The 21,541-nt window shown below is 41.9% G+C and overlaps 1 protein-coding gene across 1 annotated transcript in view; it reads left to right on the top strand.

Annotated features, from left to right (window-relative positions):
• The window catches only part of ipo11 (importin 11), an 86,016-nt gene that overhangs the window by 28,784 nt on the left and 35,691 nt on the right, over positions 1–21,541 (top strand). The window contains exons 12-20 of the mRNA XM_048236410.1: positions 1,413–1,456; positions 4,358–4,448; positions 6,295–6,342; positions 6,628–6,733; positions 8,052–8,178; positions 18,500–18,533; positions 19,937–19,977; positions 20,355–20,471; positions 20,812–20,925. Of these exons, the coding sequence (XP_048092367.1) occupies positions 1,413–1,456; positions 4,358–4,448; positions 6,295–6,342; positions 6,628–6,733; positions 8,052–8,178; positions 18,500–18,533; positions 19,937–19,977; positions 20,355–20,471; positions 20,812–20,925 (722 nt within the window). The remainder of the gene's footprint in view (positions 1–1,412; positions 1,457–4,357; positions 4,449–6,294; positions 6,343–6,627; positions 6,734–8,051; positions 8,179–18,499; positions 18,534–19,936; positions 19,978–20,354; positions 20,472–20,811; positions 20,926–21,541) is intronic.

Genomic DNA, 21,541 nt, shown 5'->3' with positions numbered 1-21,541 from the left:
GACACTCCTGTAACGTTTTGTAAAATTCCTGCATTTGTATGAAGGTGGCAATGCACAGATGTGTGCGAGTGCCCTGCCAATAACTCTCTGCTCTGGGGAATACTGCTGAGTGGAGAGGAGCACTGCCATGTTCCCAGGCAGCCCTGTGGTGACCACGAAGTAAACAAACGCTTATCACCAGGCCGTAAAACGGTTGGACAAGCCAGCAGCAAATAACCTTCGAGTCAGACGCCGCCACCGTGCTACGCGCTTGTTATCTATCAGACAGCCAGAAGCTAGCCCTCACCTTTAATCTGGCTGTCCACACTCCCCAGTCCGAGCTGAGGAAGTCTTGGCAGAGCCGCGTGGCGTTTTGCCTTGTTTTCCTCAGGAGAAGTATGTTTGCCCTTTGATTTGGTCTTTTGTAGTGATTACTTGGCAGGTGGGGAAATGGGATTGTCCCCTCAGAGTTGGCAGTGCTTGCCGGGCTGGTGGAGCTGACTCTGGCAGAGTGTTTCCAGGTCACGAGGAATCCATGTCACATTGTAGCACTACTTTTAACAGGGGGACATTTGTAATGGTCACTGGTATTGGTAGTTATTATGAATACGGAGCATTTGAAAAACAATGGCTGACTCTAAAAAGGTGCATTAAAATATTTCATTTTTACTCTGACATCACTCTCTAGGGAATTGCCTTTGAAAAAATGCAGTGCTTATTTCCGATCAAAAGGGAATGTTGGCCAGACTGCTTGAAGCAGCATTGTGTTTTTGGTTTTGGAATTATCCCCTAAACACCAACACCCACCTGCCCCATGAACATGTCAAATGACTGGCCATACACTGACAACGCTGGTGCACACAATAACATACAATATGCAAAATGGTTTCACTCTGACACTGAAAGCTGCATTCCTGATGAACTTTCTCAGCAGGATTTTTTTTACAACAGCCAGCGTCAACCACGTCATTGAGAGAGAGAGAGAGAGAGAGATTGGGATGGGGTGACGGGAGACCTGTCTGTCTATCTTGATATCTGTCTGTCTCCTGAACAGTGTGATGCAGCATCGCGGCGTAGAGTTATTGTTCATCCCAGACCAACGGGAGATGATTATTGCACATAAAGATGTTTCGAGGCAAAGAAATGGTCTCATTAGCGCCCACTCTGTTAATTGCATCCATGGCTCTAGTGCAGATGGCGCCAGAGAAAAATGTCTAATTTTGAGCAACCTCCCTTGCATGTTCCCTTGATTTTTTCCCATCACAAAATGATTTACTGTGTAGAAAAGGTGAAGGCAAGTTAAAAAATGTGTGTTTTTAATGTTCTGAGAGACGCCTATGGTTTAACACTGTGAATTTTGTGTTGAACACATAAACCACCTGTTCTGTCTGGCAAATAAATAATGTTTTATCCCTCTGTTTACTTTGTTTTAGCGGTGGAAGAAACAGGAGGGGACTCCTGGAAGTACAGTTTACGGGTGAGTCCTGTCAAATAACTATGACCAGTGAATGGTATAATCATACTATGTATACCAAGTGCTTGGGGAACTCATTCATAGTGCAAACTAGGGGGGGCAGTGCAAACTTGTTTTTCCTCTGTTTTATATTGGAGAGGTTGTTGTACAGAAGCACAAATTACACTTAATGGCACTATATTCACATACAGGCACAGCATGCATACAGTATGTGTCATTTGTGCAGAACAAACATGTTCCTTTTATAAAACACAGTTCTCTTTATAGAGCACCAAGATAGATATGAGATACCAATTAGGCCATGTATATTGGCTTGACCACGAGAGTCCTTGGCTTTACTGCATACATTGTGTGAACATGTTCTTGCATACATTTCTGCCTTTTGTGCAATGAGTGGTGTGCAAGAGCTAATCTTAATCAGGTCACACACATATTCCCTCATATTTTATCAGTGGCATAACATTTCAATATTGTAAATGTGCTCATTGTCAAGGGAGTTTGACGAAGAATGCAGTGTACAAGTATATTGAGGAAAAAAATGGAATCGTGCACACTTTAACCTGAGACTTAATCGACAAACATGATTTATTTGGATATGGAAATTAAGCTACTAAAACAAACAAAGTCTCTGTACATGAAAGGCGTATTGAAGCGTGAAGGTTAATACCCACAGCTTCAGAATGGACGCGACTCACTTTAACATAAACTCCATATCCTACAGCGGCAAGCATAGAATACCGTTGAATGGGGAGGGAATATGGGTTAAAAGGGACTCCGTGTCTAGAGAAATGTTTTTTTAAATGCACAGTTGATGTCTATTTTACAGCTGTCTTTATCTGTTTTACTTGCTGTTGATGTCCCAGTTGGACAAATTATTTGTTCAATTCACACTGTTTTCACACGTAAGTCCCGTTTAGAAAAACAAAAACAGGTTTGATTTGACATAACGCTGAAACAGTGGTTGTTTATTCAGACAAGTATGTCAGCAATTTCATTGTGTCAGAGAAGCTTGCAATTGACACCAAATTATACACTTTGTTTAGTTCAGTGAGACAAAATTTGAGGACACATTGAAGTCTCTCCTGTAACCAAAGCAACGACGGTTCTGTTCTCCAGCTAACAAAAGCTGCCAAGAATGGCATCCACTTAGGAAAAGCCAATAAACTGTCTGACCCAGGTCTAAGGCCAAATGGGTGTGAAAATAGGAGAACATTATGAGCTAGGCTGTTGAGTAGTAAATGTTAATTATGATCATAATAATTGTCTCTAATAACACTGTCGTGTTTATCAGGTTATTTGTGGTCTAGACGCGCCAAGGTTAATGCTGTACTTCATTATGATGGCTTCAGCCAAATTTGGTCATTTATTTTATTCGGAAAAGGTAGCCATTAAGAGACTATTCCGCTTACTCATTCATATGCAAATGCTCCTGGCTTAGTTTCTTTGCTATGATATGAAGCAGTGATACATTATGTGACATTTCTACATTTTGGCTACACAGTTATTGGAAAACCTAATACTTTGATATTGTGTAATTTGTTCATTTATAATCATTTGTATTGAGGACTTGTTTAAATAAATATTGATGGAGACTGGCTTCACCTGATAATAATACAGTATTTATAGAATTGCCAGTGGGGTATGTCAGTTGGTCCCTACTAATATGTGCTGAATAGGACCATAACTGTAAGGGTACAGTATGTAAGACTGCCGCAAAATGATGCCTCCCATTCTATATTGAACGTGCCCCATGTTTACATCATTGTCATTGTACATGGTAAAGGACTACCAATCCATCTGTGTTTCTCATGCATCAACCTGACCAGGGAGAGTCTCCTACAGTCAAATGTTTAGCTTTATTATCTGTAATGGCTAGTAATTTGGTAGGCTCTCGCTAGTCTTATGAGTTTTTCCATCCATCACATCAACTTGGGTTAAGTCAAGATTACTCAGAATGATCCTGGTAATGGATGTCTGTGGTCAGGCAGCTGTATAAGCAGTAATGACATGGCACACTCAGTCTGCTGGGGTGAGCTGATATTTAGCTGTGGGAGTTGTTTCTGTAGTTGGATAATTCATTTTGTACTTCTTGTACATTGAACTTCTTCTGGGTTGGGGTAGGTGGGTGGAAAGAATGGCTGGAATAAAAATCTGTCCTGGAATATCCCCATAGGTGTAATGTCTTGTTGTGTTAATGGAGAAGTCCTGTTTTTATTTCCAAGGGTGGTTCTTTTTAGCTGTTTTTCTCCCCTGCGGATTCAAATTTTTATTTTACTCACTATCCCTTTACTGCTGTGTGGATCAATGCCGTGGTAGATGCCACCGGTAACACACCTCATGTAATTTGATGAGGATCGAGCTTCCTGGACACAGGGTCCAGCTTGAGTGGATAAAGGGCCGGGTGGCCCCGGTGTTGAGGTAACGTTCGACCTCCCCCCGTGTTTGGTCGCTTGTCAGTCTGCCAGTGACAGGTCCCTCGACCCCACTGACATCTGTCAGGGAGCAGGGCTCAATCTGACCCTGCCGCTCGATGCTCCCATCGATCCCCTACTGAGGAAGTGATGGAGAGCACGCTCCTCTGTCAGCTTGGTGTCTGCTCCAATCTAATGGCACCTGTGTGTTGTGTGTTTATGTTTCCAGTTGTAACAATGTTGGTTTGTGGGTCTTACTGGTATGTGGTAGTTGGTGTGAGGTGATGTGTGATCATATTGATTGTTGTTGATGATGATCCGTGTGTGTGTGTGTTAAGGATGCCTGAGCAGGGATTGTTATCTCTCTCTCAACTCCTGGCGTTCTCTCTCTCTCTCTCTCTCTCTCTCTCTCTCTCTCTCTGTTCTCTCTCTCTCTCTTTCTCTTTCTTTCTTTCTTTCTTTCTTTCTTTCTTTCTTTCTTCCCGTACTGTAGCCCTGCACTGAGGTGTTGTTCCTGGACATTTTCCACAACTACAGCCAGACATTAACCCCTGTGCTCCTGGAGATGGTGCAGAATCTGCAGGGTGAGTTTGACGGCAGCTCTGGCCCCTCGCGCCCCGCACGCTAATTCCTCTCTGTAATTTCACACGCCAGTGGCAGACAGTCCCAGTCACGGTTCAGACACTAATGAAACATGGAAAAGGCATAGCTCACACGACCTACTTTCCTGAAAGTTCAGAGATTAGCATTGCAGAATATAAGTTTTAACCAGTGCTGCATAGTGATAGCGAGAACTCTGTGACACAGACTGTACAGTTGTCCACTATACACAGTTTTTGGCTATCGGCTACTTCAATCTATTCATTTCTTGGTAATCTGTTTTTTCCATATCATTTCATGGAGTTATTTTAATATGTCCCATAGAGTGCAACATGTGTTGGACTGTTATCTTCTCATGCTCTTGAGTAATTATGGAAATTAGTAGGCTTTTAATTATTGTAGTAGGTTGATGTATATTTAATTCATAGCTTATAGATATGAGGAGTTTTAACTGTATTGGTGCAGTCATTTGGACCATATTTCAAAGACTTGTAGTATAGATCATAGCATTACAATGACTACTCATCATAATGTAATTGCAAATGCTCAAAGAAGCCAGTGCTTCCTTAGTGTTTCCTCACATCTTTTTTGTCATTGCATTTGTATTTGAGATTCTGGCACTAACGAGTGTTCATTTGCACCAACACCAGCAAGTGTGCATGGGAATGTATCATTTATATATTCACAGTTTTTCTTCTGAACTACTTTGATTCTTAACCAAATCTGCATGCTCGATTTTGTGTGTGTGTGAGAGAATGTGTGTGTGTGTCTGAGAGAGAGCGTGTGTGTGTGTGTGATATTGCTCTGTATCAGCAGTAATTGGTAGCCTCTACATATGGAGGCATAGGTGCCACCTTTACCCCTAATGTGCATAATGGACTGGGATATTGGCTGCTGTTGTACACCTTTCTATCAAATTTGGATTATGCCAAGATGTATGCTTATCTTATAATCCAAATAAAGAATTTAAATGTGTGTGTGTGAGAGAGAGAGAGAATGTGCATGTGTGTGTGTGTGTGTGTGTGTGTGAGAGAGAGAGAATGAGCATACGTGTGTGTGTGTGCGGTAACTGATAGTAGCTGATTGATGCGCCTGTGAGCTCAAGGTCAGAGTACATGTAAGGCATTCTTCTTAGGAGACAAGCGGATTGTGGGCATTTTGACGGGTGACAGATAGTGGAATAAATAGCTTGGGAGGTGACCGATGTGCTCAAAGTACTGTTGACTGACATGAATCATTTTGTGCTAAAAACCCTGTGACAAAACCTAGGTTAAATTTGATAACTACCTGACAAATAGCTGAGCTATTTAAGGCCTCTTTGATTAGGTGCTTGAAGCAGCCCATTCTTCCATGATACTGTAGGTGTTCAGGGCTTAAAGTATCAATTCTCATTTGTGGAGTTTAATTAGTGCAGTATCAAGATGTTGAATGTCCCTAATTAGGCACATTCAGGACTCAGATCATGATTAGAATGTGGGTGTATCTGGGTGGCCTGCCAGTTAAATAGTGCTCTCCGTTCAGGCATATGTGCCCCTGTTACACTGAACAACAATAGTGACACATGCTTTTGGTGCATTAGATGCTGCAGTGTTTTGGATTAAAGTGAATAAAAACCACACTAGGAGGCCACTGTTAAAAAAAAAAAAAAAAAAAAACTGTTTGTGTGATCAAAGTCCAATTCAAAAGACACTCATTTGCTGTTGTTTACTGTGATTTTAGGCATCTCTGAAAAGCGCTGAGATCAAAGATATTGCATGCTGTGTGTAATTTGCATTCAACCACTGGTGACTTCTATGGCTATATTAATCATGTTTGATGAATTCCTTTCAGGCCCCACGAATGTGGAAGAACCTGTTCAGCTGCTAATGAAGGATGCTGGTACGGTCTCCCCCCCCTCTACTCTCAGAGTTTTGAGCAGTTTGTTCTGAGTGCATTCAAATCAGAGTGAAATGAAAGACCCTAGTGCATGTGGATTTTTCTTTGTGGAGAGTCTCATGCAATGCATGTGAAATGCTTCAGCTCAGTCTGTTCCCATGTTGACAAGACTTGTGACCGACCAAGCTGAAGATAATTGAGTGACTTTCACATTTCAGTGTCTTGCACAGATTTCGTGCAGTGATTTGTCAGTAGGTTCACTGTCCAAATGACACTTGTTTGTTGCAGTCTACAATGCAGTGGGGCTGGCAGCCTACGAGCTGTTTGACAGCGTGGAATTTGATGTCTGGTTCAAGAACCAGTTACTGGCCGAGCTGCAAGTGAGCCACAACAGGTACCGATTGCCATGGCAACGATCATTGTTTCATTTCATTGACATTCTTCTCAGGTTGTCTATCAAAAACAAATATCAAACTTTAGGGAGAATTCTTCTCACCCAAGTTTTCTCTGGGGAAAAGAATATGTCTGAATGTAATGCTACATTAGGAGTGCATCCTACAAACACGCCCACAAGTATCAACATTCATAGCAGCACAGCGGTATACACACGCCTACAAGTATCAACATTTCTAACAGAACAGCGGTGTGCACTATTATAATAATATGTTTAAATTTAGCCACAAACAGCAGTCATCAGGCCACTCCACAAATTATTTAGCTAGGATAACATGCTTCCTGGATGCCAGTTTGCCATGAAAATATCTTCATTTTTGGCCAAACTGTTTTCAAGCTGTTGCCCCCCAATATTGCTGTGACCCTACCTCACTTCAAGGAGAGCACATCTAGGGACACAAACCATACAGCAGCGTGGGGCTGCAAACATACCAAGTTGAAGTGTTAGTTAGTATTTGATTTGATTTATTATTTAACCAGAAATTAGGGGTTAAAATGTAGGAGGGAAAAGCGACAAACGCCGTATAACCACCTGGGTGCAATGTCGGTCATAATAAATTGCCAAGCTGATGTCAGTCAACCAATACTGAAGGTTACAACCATTGTAAGTCCAAGTGTTTTGAACTGATTAACAGTCTTAGAAGTGAAAAGTCTTGAGTGTGCCCTCAAAAGAGTTAGATGAAAGGGGACAGGTTGATTATGCCAGGGAGAACAGAGGGAAGTGCCTGTGCAGTACAGCTGGGCCAATCCAGCTTCCCTTTTGATTCCTGGATGGCTGCTCTAAAAAAACATCAACACACACACACACACACACACAACACACACACACACACACACACACACACACACACACACACACACACACACACACACACACACACACACACACACACACACACACAGAGAGAGAGAGAGAGAGAGAACCCCCATGTGTGATTTTATTTATTTATGTTTTGAAGGCAGGAGCATTTCTCCTCCTACAAGCAGCATGTGTGTGCAAATACCTGTAAAAGCCAGTTGTTCTCCATCATGACATGATTTTCTAAACAATACCACTGGATCCATGAAAATCTGAATGAAGTGTTATGACATTGTGAGGCCCGGTTTGTGTATTAAACATTGTGTGGTGTGGAGTGTAAGGAAGCCTTCCCTGTTTTTCACAACAATCATGTAATTGCTTTGGAAGAATAATGTGCTACTGTTTATTGCCATTTGTCAGTATTGGTTAATGCTGATCGATTGTCTGGTTTTGTGCTTAGGTATAAACTGATACGGAGGAGAGTGATATGGCTTATAGGGCAATGGATCTCTGTGAAGTTCAAATCAGACTTGCGGCCGGTGCTGTATGAAGTAATTCTCAACCTCATGCAAGACCCTGATCTCGTGGTAGGTGGAATCTTCCTTTTTTTTATCTTTCTGTTATTATTATCAATGATGCCAAGAAAAATCAATGTTTGGGCCCCCACTATGCATTGTGCAGCACTGCTGCAGTTTATCTCTGTTAGAAGGCTCTTATGTAGATTGCATTTTTAATGTATCGAGGGTTATATCTGGCACAAGATAAGAGCTTTTATGGAAGATTACAAGTCAGGGAAAAAAAGATAAAGAAAATGTTTCTCATGTGACTAATGCATTGTCAGAGCTTATTGTTTTGAGCTAGTGTTTGAAAAGCACACTGATTTTTTTTGTATCACACTCTTAGATACCAGTATGTTTTAGGGAGATGTGGTGTTATTTGTGTGGTGGTGCAGACATGTTTTTCCATGCATTCCTCAGGAGGTTGTGTGGTGATGTGATCTTGTCTAAACTATGACAGGATTTGTTGTCATTTTGTTTTTATAAATGAGCTCGCACAACAGGGAATGGAAGTGGAAATGGTTTTCGTGATGATGATAACCACTCTCTGTGTTCCGGAATGCATCAAAACACTTGTCTGCTGCATAGCCACTTTGTTTCTCGTGTGTCTTGTGAGTTTCGGGTCAGGACATTTTCCACATCTCACTATATCTCACCAACCCCCTGTTTGGAGTAGTGGTATTTGCCAATGTTTGGCACAGGTCCAATGCCAAATGGTGAGATTTAGAAGCCAGACAGATGGCGAGTCGCAGTGGCCTTCTGGACTCAGCTGGTTTGGATGAATTCTGATTAGCTCCTCAGCATAACGGTTGCTAGTTATTTGCTAGCCTGTCGCGCTATTGCATCCCGTCAGACTCTCTCTGTTGTCTGTTCTTTCATCTCACCCACACAATAACTAAAAAGCGCCTCTTTTCAATAACGTACAGGTCGACAGGTGTCAATCTAAATCAATTTGAGTCAGGTACCGTAATAGAAGTGTGTGTGTGCGCACTTGCGTGCCTGGGTGCGTGTTTGTGTCTTTTGTGTGTGTGTGTTGTGTCTGTCTGTGTGTGTGTCTGTGTGTATGTTTGTGGCTGAATCATTTTTCTCTGCCTCTGAGCGGTGCTTGCTTGTTGTTATTCACCTGTGACCAATTAGCTCCATCAGTATCAAGGAATTTTGAAAGAATCGCCCATCTCTGCTGAGGCAAACAGAGGTAACAAGACGAGGACGAGCAGCTAGTCAGATCTGCCAGTGTGTGCGTGGCTGTTTATGTGCTAAAAAGAGTATTACATGCACAAGACTACAACTGAGTGCATATAGAGGAGGAAGTACATCCTCAGTATTGCATGTTCACATCTAAATACGCTCTGTCTTTTCTCTGAAGGAAGATTCAGAGGAAGCTGAGCAAGATTTTAAAAGAGCAGCAGGTTTACCGAGATTTAAGTTTGTTCTAGTTTTCTTCAAATGCTTCAACACTTCACACTTCAACACTACTTCATCTGATGTTATAGTTGTTTACATTGATGTGGTGCTCTTGGTCTTTATTTAGTTTCTCTCTGGTTAGTCTCCTGCAGGGCAGAATGCTTGGAAAGAAAAGTGTTGTGGACACACTGACAATTCCCTCAATGCACAAAAGGTTCTCAGTGCGCTTGTTTGTTACCGGTGGAGCGTTAGCTGTGTTGTAATGGCATCCTCTGTTATATTCGGTCCGTGTAGACACTAATTACATTACATAACAACAGCGGCAGGTTCAAGCACACCTGGCTCCACCTGAAGCAAACCAGCGCACTGAGAGCCTTTTGTACATTGAGCGAATGGCATGTCACAAATAAAACCTCCATCCTTGAGGTGTCCACAAGCGACCTGCTGGCTGTCGTGATCACCATTTGTACGGTGGCGTTTTGTCCTCAGAGGTTCTAGATTCCACACATGTGACAACAGGAGTCATGTATGCCCCAAGCCATCGATCTTCCTTAGGTATTGATCAGCGGCCACCGCCGATCACTCATTCCTTTGAATCAATTCTGCCCACTCCAATTAGGGTGCCTCAGTCATGCGACTTGGCGGCCCAGTTTTCAGATGAATTAATCAGACGTTTTTGTCATTTATTGTCAATTTTGAATGCGTTTTGCAGTCGGGGGGTCTGCATATGGTACTGATTTGTTTTATTGGTCCGTCATATCAGGGTGGATATGTTGCGTTGTCTCCACTCCCCTGAGCTGCATTTCTGAAGAAATTAAATGTTTGAAGACCATTATATGATCGTGTTGTATTGAACCACACACGCTGTTCTAAATGATGGACAACAGTGCTCTTGGGCACTCAGTTTACTCAAAGCAAAAGTATAGCTGTACTGGAGTGGAGTTTGTTGGAGTAGCCATTCGTCATGACGACGCGCAGTGCAAATAGGCTACTTGCACGAAAGGCTCTCAGTGCGCTCGTTTGTTTTCCGTTGGAGTGTAACCTACGTAACGGCATCTTCTGTTATATTCTGATCCTTACATCTTCACTCCGACACTGAATATCCGTTTGCCCAATAATAACAATTTTGACACTTGCATAAATCCTTCTTTATCGTAACGTGCTGATTCACTAAGTGCAGATCTTGTGGTTTATATTCAGCCCGGGATGAAGGTTGGGAAACAGTTGAAAACTGAAGCACGTACAAGATGAACTGCTAAGTTATAATTACACAGGCTAAGCATCGGGATCACTACTTAGATGATTATGCTAATTGAAAGCCTATATGAGGGAGGACATGGCGATGAGATGCGATGATAGCTGGGTGTTTCTGCAGAGTTTTTATTTATTTATTTTTTTATCATATGCAGCCATGTCTGGTGCAGTAGAGTGTGTGGTCGGCTGTGTTTGTGGAGGAGGCTTATGGGTAGCCTGGGGGAAGAGGGCTCTCTGGATGTGCTATTGTTGAGTTGACTGACGGCAGGCTTTGTGGCGTTTTTTGAGGAAAGGGTCTGCACGCATAAGAACCCAGTAGCAATATAACCCCATTATCTCCAGCATCACCTTTAAATCTGATTAGAGAAGAAACCTCCACAGCAGTCGAGTGCTGTCAACTCTCCTGAAGAGGGGAAAATGCACCCCATGCATTAAAAATCCCACTTATTGCTGTAGAAAAGGTACGTCACTTTGTATTCAAGGGGCACAATTTCAAACATGATTAACTTATCACTCGACACTGTGCTCACTTGGGTCCTTAGTAATTCATTCACAAAGTGTGAAGTTGAACGGATGAACGGTCCATGAGATATGCAAAACACACACACACACACACACACACACACACACATAAAAACAGACTGACAGAGATGATTTGCTCTAAATGTTTGTGTGTGTGCCTATTTGTGTGAGTGTGCGCATGCATGCTTCTGTGTGTGTGTGTGTGCCTATTTGTGTGAGTGTGCGCACACATGCTTCTGTGCTTGTGTGTGTGTGTGTGTGTGTACATATGTGTGTTGATCAGTTTTGGATGTTGGATGTTTTTCATGGCTGCAATTGATTTAACCTTGAACACTCCACAGCAGCCAAGAGCTGTCAGCTCTCCTGAAGAGGTCAAAAAGGAACAAAAATATCACATTCCACAGCTGTGGAAAGAATCTGAGTGTTCCTACATCTTTTTTTCTTATTGTTGTAGAAAATTGACATGCCCTTTAAAGGGACAGAACTTTAATCATGATCATTGACAAGGTTTTCATGCACACCATATTCTGGTTTGTTGTCTTTTAGCAATGTCTTTCACATTTCATCACTCGACATAATACTACATGTATGTGTTCCTCTCCACCCACTCCTGTCAGGGAGAGGAAGCCAGAGTCTGTCCTGTGAGGGTGGTGTGATTCTCAGAGGCTAAATGCTGGGGGATGATGAAGTTGCGTCCACCTGACATCCACCCTGCCCTCTCCCAGCAGTGCTCACAAACGTGAAGCCTTGTTGCCCTCTTCGCCCAGACATCTCACAGTTGTCACTGTTCTTTACTGACCCTAGAACAGTTTCCCTTAACAGAAAACCGTATAGGGAACCCAACCCTCTGGCAAATTAATGTTAAATCCATTTTTGGTCCTGAGAGATATTTTTGGTCAGGAATCGCATATTTGGACCGCATTGATTACACTCCTCACTAGGTTGCAAGTTATCCCGTAGCGGTTGTCAAATTGAACCCAAAACAGACATGCTAGCTCTTCCACTCTACCTCCATTTGTCATGAGTGTGTTCGGCCACACTTACTCAAGATTCAAGTTTTACCTTGTTTGTCACTTCCGTTCCCAGCTGGCAGTCATTAAAGCATGCGATTACAGGAAGCATGCCACTACATTAGATCACGTTAGAATAGGGTCTTTGCATGTACAGGTCGTTTCAGCAGAATATAACCGAAGACGCCGTTACAACACAGTTAACGCTCCATCGGAAAAAAGTGGCCGCATTGAGAGCCTTTGGTGGAATTAGCCGATTGGGGGGGGTTATTGATTTTTCTGTGTTCGGTGCACTGCTGATGGATGAGAAGGCCCTCTAATGATGATCACGCCCCTTTCACCGTGCTTTTACGTAAGCCAAAACGCAAAGCACAAAGCTCGGGCCTACCTATTGAAGGTATTATTGATAAATTCACTTGATTAATTTGAAATCTGCGTGTGGCCTCCACGTTGATGTTTCATGCGTTGAGCCAGCATGTGACATAAACGGGGGAGGCCACACGCAGATTTCAAAATAATCAAGTGAATTTATTAAATAATAAGGGTAATGTGAACACAGACTAGATAATAATGATAATGTGGTGTGGTGCAAGTCAGTATAAGGAAAGAAACCAAAAATGTCATGCAGAGTCAGTCTAGGGGTTTAACAGATAAACAACAAAGAGAGCCAAAGACCAAATACCGGGAGGAGGAAGCGGCCCCTATTGTCGTTGTCGCAGGAGTCTTATACCCCTGTCAATCAGGCACTTGACCACCATCACCTGCTCAATGAAATGGCACGAGAGAGCATAGGAGAGAGAGGGAGAGAAGGCACAGGCACGCCAAAACAGCAGGGCGCCAGGACCCACCTGGGTCATCACAGATGCATTTTGCAGTTACCATTATGTGAACTTCAATGTTTGCTTTTAAGATGAAATTTAACTCCCCGATGACCGGTCCATGAAACAGGTCCTGAATTCTGTATAGTGTATTCCTAAGCCATTTTTAGATAGATAGGAGTGTATTTTGGGGAATTTTTGACCATTCTTCCAGAAGCGCATTTGTGAGGTCACACACTGATGTTGGACAAGAAGGCCTGACTCTCAGTCTCCGCTCTAATTTATTCCAAAGGAGTTCTATAGGGTTGAGGTCAGGACTCTGTGCAGGCCAGTCAAGTTCATCCACGGTGGTACAATCACACTCTCTTCTTTTCAAAGCATACTCTCATGTGAGCCAAAAGGTCAGTTGAATGGTCCTGTTGATTGTGGGCTGTAGAGTGACACTTCAAATGGTTTCCACAGTTAATTCTTGGAAAGTAATGCTGAAGGTCTTCTGGATGTCAATCAATAGGATTGGACTGGTCTCTTTTCAGCGTCGGGATTAGTGTGTGCTTCACCTCACTGTGTGGTCACTGCATTTATCCCAATCTGTGAATTAGTGAAACACACTCAGCACACAGAGACCAAATTTCCCTCACGGGATCAAAAGAGTATATATACTTATACTTACTTATACTTTAGACCAGTTGAATGAATTCTCTGAAGCAGCTCACATTCAAGGGGTTACACATTAATGCTGGGCACGCAGTTTAGCACATGTACTGCTCGCTGTGTTTGACATTTCAGTGTTGACACCGGATAGATTGAAAGCATAGATAAAAGCATAAAGCCCTCCATAGTTTGCTGTTTTTGGCTGTCACTCACAGATCTGTTTTCAGTCTGTGTTTAGATAAGAGACACAAATGTTAGAGCAGCGAGATCAAACACACATTGCCCTCAACACCTTGTTTGGTGATGGTGGCTATAAGCCGTCCTTGGTAAGGGTTGATCAAACATGTCAAACATTTATTGCACCTCTAAATGGACATATTGGCACCCATGCCACATCTCTGGGTTGAAGGATCAACAATGGTGAGGAGATGGTGGTGGATTTCCGCAGGTCTAAGCCCACTCTGCTACCAGTCCCCATTGATGGGGTCAATGTGGAGGTGGTAAGCACCTACAAGTATCTGGGTCTCCACCTGGACAATAAACTGGACTGGTCAGCCAACACTGATGCACTCTACAAGAAAGGGCAGAGCAGGCTATACTTCCTGAGGAGGCTGCGGTCCTTCAATGTGTGCAGCAAGCTCCTCCGGATGTTTTACCAGTCTGTTGTTGCCAGCGTCCTCTTCTATGCAGTGGTATGTTGGGGAGGAAGCACAAAGAAGAAGGATGCGGGGCGAATTGACAGGCTGGTAAGGAAAGCTGGCTCTGTAGTGGGAGCTGAACTGGAGTGCATCACTTCAATATCTGACAAAAGGACCCTGAACAAACTGATCAACATCTTGGACAATGAGTGTCACCCACTCCACAGCACTATTAGAAGAGCCTGATCAGCTGGAGACTTTGCTCACTGCCTTGCACAACAGACAGACTGAGGAAGTAATTTGTCCCCAGGGCCATTGAACTGTTCAATGATAGACTTCTCTGCATAGTCTGTCTGCCTCTCCACACTCTCCATGTTTGGATACTGTCTGTCCACTAGCCACTTTCTACCACTGTCTTTCTGCCTCACTGTTTGCGTGCTATATTAGCACATTAGCACAAATGCATAACCCCTCCCTCCATGCCATAGCCGAACTGTGGCCACACCTATACCTTTTCTTAAAATAGTTATATATATATATATAGATATATAGACTTTATTCTTGCACTGTTGCACTGTTGGACTTACTCATTTGCACTATCACCATGACCACTATCACCATTGCACTATCACCATGACACTCTCTCACACAGAGCACCTTACCTTACCTTACTATGCACAGAGAATCACAGGCTCAGTCCCTGCCTCAGTCATTGCAAGCGCCTCTTGATTGATTAATCACCACTATGTGGATACTGTTTTTAGAATTGATTTAGATTAAGTGTTAGTTATTATAATTTGTATTTTAGTATATTTAGTATATTCTTTATCTTCTACTGTCCTTATTGCTTAGTTGTGTTTTTATATTATATACTTTTAATTACTTTTTCTGCTGTTAGTGAATGTGTGTGTGTTGTCTGTATGCTACTGAGACCTTGAATTTCTCCTGGGGATCAATAAAGTATCAATCTCTATCTATCTATTTATCTACAAGAGAGTTCAGTTGGGGAGGAAGTGCATTCCCTGTGAAAGGAGTCCGTCTCCGCTCCAACAAATAATGGGAGCCGTTCAGCAGGGAGGGCTGGGTTGTGTTCAGCTGATAAATGGAGCAAGACCCAAGAACCAGAGGAGGCAGCTCATTATTTACACAGTGGTAGAGAAGGTGAAACTGCCAGACCCACATCAGGCCCCTGGAGGCAGAAGTTAGAGAGTTTGTAACAAGGTTGAGAACTCCAATGCTGTCTACTGTAGTGTTTGATATTCTAGATTTGATCTTCCAGGGAGTTTGTTCTTTGGTTCATCTTAGGTGTGCTGTATCCATCTTCATGTTTTTGCTGAATGCTAGTTCAGAGGAGAGATGTGCTCAATGATCAATCCTGTGGAGAAATCATTTGACAAATTTTCATACTAAAATTACATTTATTGACAAACCAGGTATAAAACCATGGGATTTTACTGTGGCATTGATGATTTCACTAGTACTAGTAGGCTATTGGTATTGACTACAAAGAGTCTGTCTCAATTGGTGTACTTACGTCAGTACACTTTCGTGTAGTACCCTATGTGCACTGTGTGCTTACTGGCGGAGTGCGCAAATTTTAACAAAATAGTATTGTCTCATATCAAACACCAACTCCGTGCACTTAACGGAAATGACGATCGCAAACATTTTAATATAACTTTATTGGCGTCCTCAATTCGACAGTGACATGGTCATACTGTGTCAAAACATGAACCGTTTATGTTATAACTTGCTTGTACCTCTGTAAAGTCTGTTTTCCACTGCTGCTGCTTCAGCTTTCTCAACCGCGATTACCACGAGTTTGAAAACGCTCCCTCCCCTTCTGCTATTTGGCCAAGATGGCGTCCGTTAAGGGCGAAAAGTGTCCAGCGTTGCACACTCAGCTTTTTGACCGTTATGAGTGCACCATCCGGGAACTTGCAGCGCCCTTCGTGTCGTTGGAATTTTCAGTGTGAACACCCTCATGCACTCAAATTAGGAATTGTAAGTGCAGAAGTACGCGATTTGAGACAGAGTCTAAATGTCTGTTATTGTGACATCCCTAGAAAAAACACCGCACCACATCAGTGATGCTATGATGACGCATAGACTCTAGTGTAGTATTCTGGTTTTGCCACACATTATTCTGTCTGCCATAATATGTGTTTGCCTTGAGCTGAAACATTTTCTGTTGTTCTGTCATGGTGGAGAATAGCTGTCTAACAGTAAATGATCAGATACCGATTCAATTATCTCTACAAAGCTCCACAAAAACTCAACTCTAAATCTCCAACAGACATCACATGGATCACATGGAAGAACTTTTTCTCAGCTTTTAAACAATGTTAGCCGCTTGTTGCTGTGGTAAACGGTTCGTGAGAAAAGGAACTTTAATTTAAGCATATTATTCTAAATATAGTTCTGCGCCCATCTCTCTAACCATTAGTGTTGTCACAATACCAAAATGATTGTTTCAATACCAATACCAAGTCAAGAATTGCGATTTCAAGACAACAAATAAAAAAAAAAATGATTTGATTTGGAGGCCCCCACCGCCTTGTCATCAGTAATATTGAATATAGTGTGATCATTCACACCAGTGGCCATCCTAGATTTTGCTCGACCCGCCACACACACACACACACACACAAACACACACGGAAAATGATTTGCTTTTGTCATGTTTCTATTTTATATATTTTGGAATTCATATAAAAGTATATATATTTTGCTAATAATGTTTTTATAATATAGTATTTTATAATTGCATAATTACTAGTAGCTAAAAATATTTAGTCATTTGAACACTGATTTAAAACTATTACACCTAGGCATATTTTAATGTGGTGTGTAGGTCTAGTTGAGTGCGCATTGGTGGTGTGTGTAATTGAGTGCCTGTCGCTTAGCCTTCAGTCTCACGGTTTTAGGCTAGTGAAAAATAGTTGTATATAGTGCATAACAAGGACATGTGGATGCAATTTGTTACGCTTTCTGTGTCATTAGATAAAAGACATGTTCAAAAAACAAACAAGCCGAAGAAAATCTTCCTGGGATCATAAAAGAGATTAGTGTAATTTAGTGAGCTCTATACACAAACGGGTTAGTTAGCAAGGAGCTCTCTCCAGATGTAGAAGTAAACATAATTCCCATAGCCTAGGTAGATTAGCAACACAAACTTGAGAGATGTAAGTGAGCAAATCAACTTGATATTAGACTATTATGTGTTGCTGCTGTGCAGCCACAGCATCACTTAAACTAGCAGCCATGTCTTGCTGTTTATGGCATGACTGCTAACGTGTGTGAGGAGAAAAGACACGCAGGCTAGGGGAAGCACTAGCATGCCTTGCACACGCTTGTTACTTCAAAAGAACACGGCCATTCTTAAAAGTATCGATACTAATAAAATTAGGTATTGTGACATTTTTAATTTCCGGGTATCGCGATTCTTTTGTAGTATCGGTGGACCGTGCATCATTACTACCCTTTCATCTCGGTGGAATACTTCACAAACTTTTCCATTAACACATGACAAACCATATATCAGAATAAACAGCAGTCCTTACAGAACACAAAGGAGTAATGCATTCCCATGTACAGTTAACCTTTTCGAAGTAATCCGGGTTTTGAATTTGAAGCAAATTTCTACATGCATGTATCCAACTTTGGGCTTTGTTTCACAATGTGTTTAAATTGTTCAATACATGATTTCGTAAAAGGCCAAATAGAAAATAAATGTTAAATATAGCTTGATGTCTAAATATTAAGATCAGATGATTTACAGTCCTATGTAATGTCATGTTTCATGTTTTTGTAATGTTTCATAAAGTGATGCAGGTCTACTGCTGTGAATAGGCTAAAAACAACTTTGATCATTTTTAATGTAGCTTACTGTATCGGTAACCTTGGCCTTGGTGCCCTGACGTGTGGCCTTTGTGCCCCCAGGCAAATATACCCAGCTGAAGGCCAAGTGGTCTTGCCCCTAAAATTATGAAATTCCAGGCCTGGTTGTGTCTATTGTGATGCACTGTTCATTCTTTTTTTTCTCTCTTCACAGGTACGGATTGAAACAGCCACAACTCTCAAGCTGAATATCCTTTTTAAATGTTTATTTTCTGTATTCTAAGCTCACAAGGGGTTCTTTGGAAAGCAGCCATAATTGTTTTTCCAAAAACTGTTTTTGAAGTTCTATAAAACAGGACAAAGTCTTCCCTTTTGTAACATCTGAAAGAAAATGCATCTGTTCTATTTTCAAGCAACTGAAAGGCTATCTGTTGTCGCTTAGCCTCTTTGTTTATAATTGTAATTGCAAAAAGCTTAGTCTAGACCAGGGGTGGGCAAACTTTTTGGCTCAAGGGTCACATTGGGTTTTGCCGGCGGGCCGCACAACAACCACCCCCAACACCACCACCACCACCACCACCACAACCACAACACACACATAAAAAAATAAATTTCTTATAACCTATAATTTAGTATGAAAAGTATTTGTTTTAAAATATGAATTGTTTAAAAATACTGCTAATTTTATGCTGTTTAACAAATGTATAAATTGTGCACTGTCGCTTTAATACAGTCGCTTTAATTCACGTTTATTTCTCAATGATCTTCTGCCTGCTCCGCTATAGCTAGTGCTGTACCTATGGCTGGGCCCTCTCACAGTTTTTAAATGGTCAGTAGTGGGAACTACTGTTGCCTTCATGATTTCCTTTTAAAAGTTTCTTATAAGAAGGAGATATCAATTATCAACAATGACAAGCCAGCTGGAACCTGCGGCTCTTCTCTCCCTCTCGTGAGTGCAGACGCGTTCCCAATTAAATGGATCGCATAATGTTCACGTTAGATCTGCTGAAAAGGAGATAACTAAGAGTTAACTTAGTTTAACATGATGTTATCTCTATTTAACATGATGTTTTGACATTGACATTGTAAACGTTCTCTAAGGAGAGTGAAAAGCAGTTTGCAGTAAAGCTAACCAACGTCGTCTCTATCGCAGGAGAAAAATAGCGAGCAGCCTGATAACCAAATGAAATGCTTGGCAGGCCGGATGAAAGTGCTTGGCGGGCCGGATCCGGCCCGCGGGCCGCAGTTTGCCCACCCCTGGTCTAGACTAAGCTAGTTCAGAAGTGTTTGATTTCATTTCAAAAGGTGATATTTTGTTTCCCCCAGTTATCTGAACCACTAACATAAACAAGCCACTATCTTGGCAGTGAAGGGAAAAGTAAAGTATGAGGAATTATTTACTTAAATCCCTTCACAGAAAGTTGGCATGCAGAAGTATCAAATGTTGGCACTTTCAGTAAAACTTTTGCAATTTAAGTCTGTGAAGAAGCAGATAGCATTTTCAGCTTTATCATGCGCCATGTAAATAGGTGCCCTCTGCAACACATGGTCAGGCAGAATCAGCTAGGAAATGCACAGATATGATTTTTAGACTCCTACTCCCAGAGGAAATTCCTGTTTCATTTACACTTTGACCTTAATGCCTTCTTACCCGTGGATGATTTTGAGTTTCGGACAGAACAGTTCTTACCGGTAAGACACTTTAATTGACAGTTGCCACCAGCCATCTTTTAGAAACCGCACACCCCCATTTTTGATCCCAAGTTTGTTCAAGTTTATTGTTTATAGTTTATAGGATCCCCATTAGCTGGGGCTTAAGTCCCAGCCATTCTTCCTGGGGTCAAAAAGGGCATGTGAATATCTTTGTAATTTGTATTCTTTTATGTATTCTAATGTTCAATCAAAAGAGAATTGAAAACAACTGAAAGACTGTAATAGAGATTAAGTGAAACATCAAAATATAGGTTTCATGAGACTGTTGGTCATTTCTGCTGTGTCCCTGAGTATTCTGTCGCATGCTGAGAGTGTCTCCTGTTCTAATCAGTTTGATTGTGTGCTTTCACCTCAAGTACCTGGAGTCCATCTTTGGACTGCTCTTCCAGCTGCTCCAGCAGGTCACGGAGTGTGACACCAAGATGCAGGTCCTGCACGTCATCTCCTGTGTCATAGAGCGAGTCCACATTCAGGTGAGTGCACCCTCTTCATCCCAAAAGGTGAAATGTCAACAGGCCAGCAACCTTGCCCTGCAGCACATCCAGTCCCTGGTTTAGATAGCAGCACTCCATACACAATATACAATGCTTCTTTTATAGATTTTTAAATTATATTTGTATTTATATTATCATGTTGAAATATATTGAACATAAAGAGTATATATTTCAGCAAATACTAGTCAACAATAACCTCAAATGTTTTTATTTTGGATTCATTTAAACATTATTTAAACCTCAGTGGTAGTACCTATGTTATACAAATACAAATACACTAATACGCATATCTTTATTGCTGCGTCTGACCTTGCCACAGATCCGGCCTTACGTGGGCTGCCTGGTGCAGTACCTGCCCCTGCTGTGGAAGCAGTCGGAGGAGCACAACATGCTCCGCTGTGCCATCCTCACCACCCTCATCCATGTCGTCCAGGTACGTCCGCCACATGCCCTCACACCCACCTCCAATGACTGAAGTGGTTTCCTCTGCTGCGCACACTTAATATTGTAAAAGCATATTTGTTTTGTTTTTTTTGTTTTTTTCAGTCACTTGGTCAGCCTATATCAGTCACATGATCTAAGTAATGGGTTTCATGCCTGCAGTAGTGAGTCAATGGTGGTAAATCATGTCATGTCTTTGTGTGTGTGCACGCGCGCGTCTGTGTTTTTTGATGTCACAGCAGAGCTGCCATCTTTCCAAGTTGCCTAGCAGTCAGGATATGCCCCCTACCAACTACAGCTTAAACGTCCTAGCGGTCAGGATATGCCCCCTACCAACTACAGCTAAAACGGCAGCTATGCTGCTCTTACTTCCCAAAAGACAAGTGTCCCTTTCTGTCCAATATGGTCAATTTTTTTCATATGTACATAGAGGTGTTAAATTCATAGTGCTATAAGTAGGGGATTTCCCATTGCGGCCAATCAACAACCAAACCTATTTACCATTAAGACAAGATCACCAAACAAGCTTCCTTTGTAGGCATAAGTCATAGGCAAAAACATCTTACATTTAAATGTACTACATGATGTACCTTGTAAATAAAACTTTT

This window comes from Alosa alosa, chromosome 24 (assembly GCF_017589495.1).
Source record: "Alosa alosa isolate M-15738 ecotype Scorff River chromosome 24, AALO_Geno_1.1, whole genome shotgun sequence".
In the NCBI taxonomy this organism is placed as follows: Eukaryota; Metazoa; Chordata; class Actinopteri; order Clupeiformes; family Clupeidae; genus Alosa; species Alosa alosa.
The sequence above is the reverse complement of the archived record's forward strand: the minus strand, read 5'-3'. Positions and strand labels throughout refer to the sequence as shown.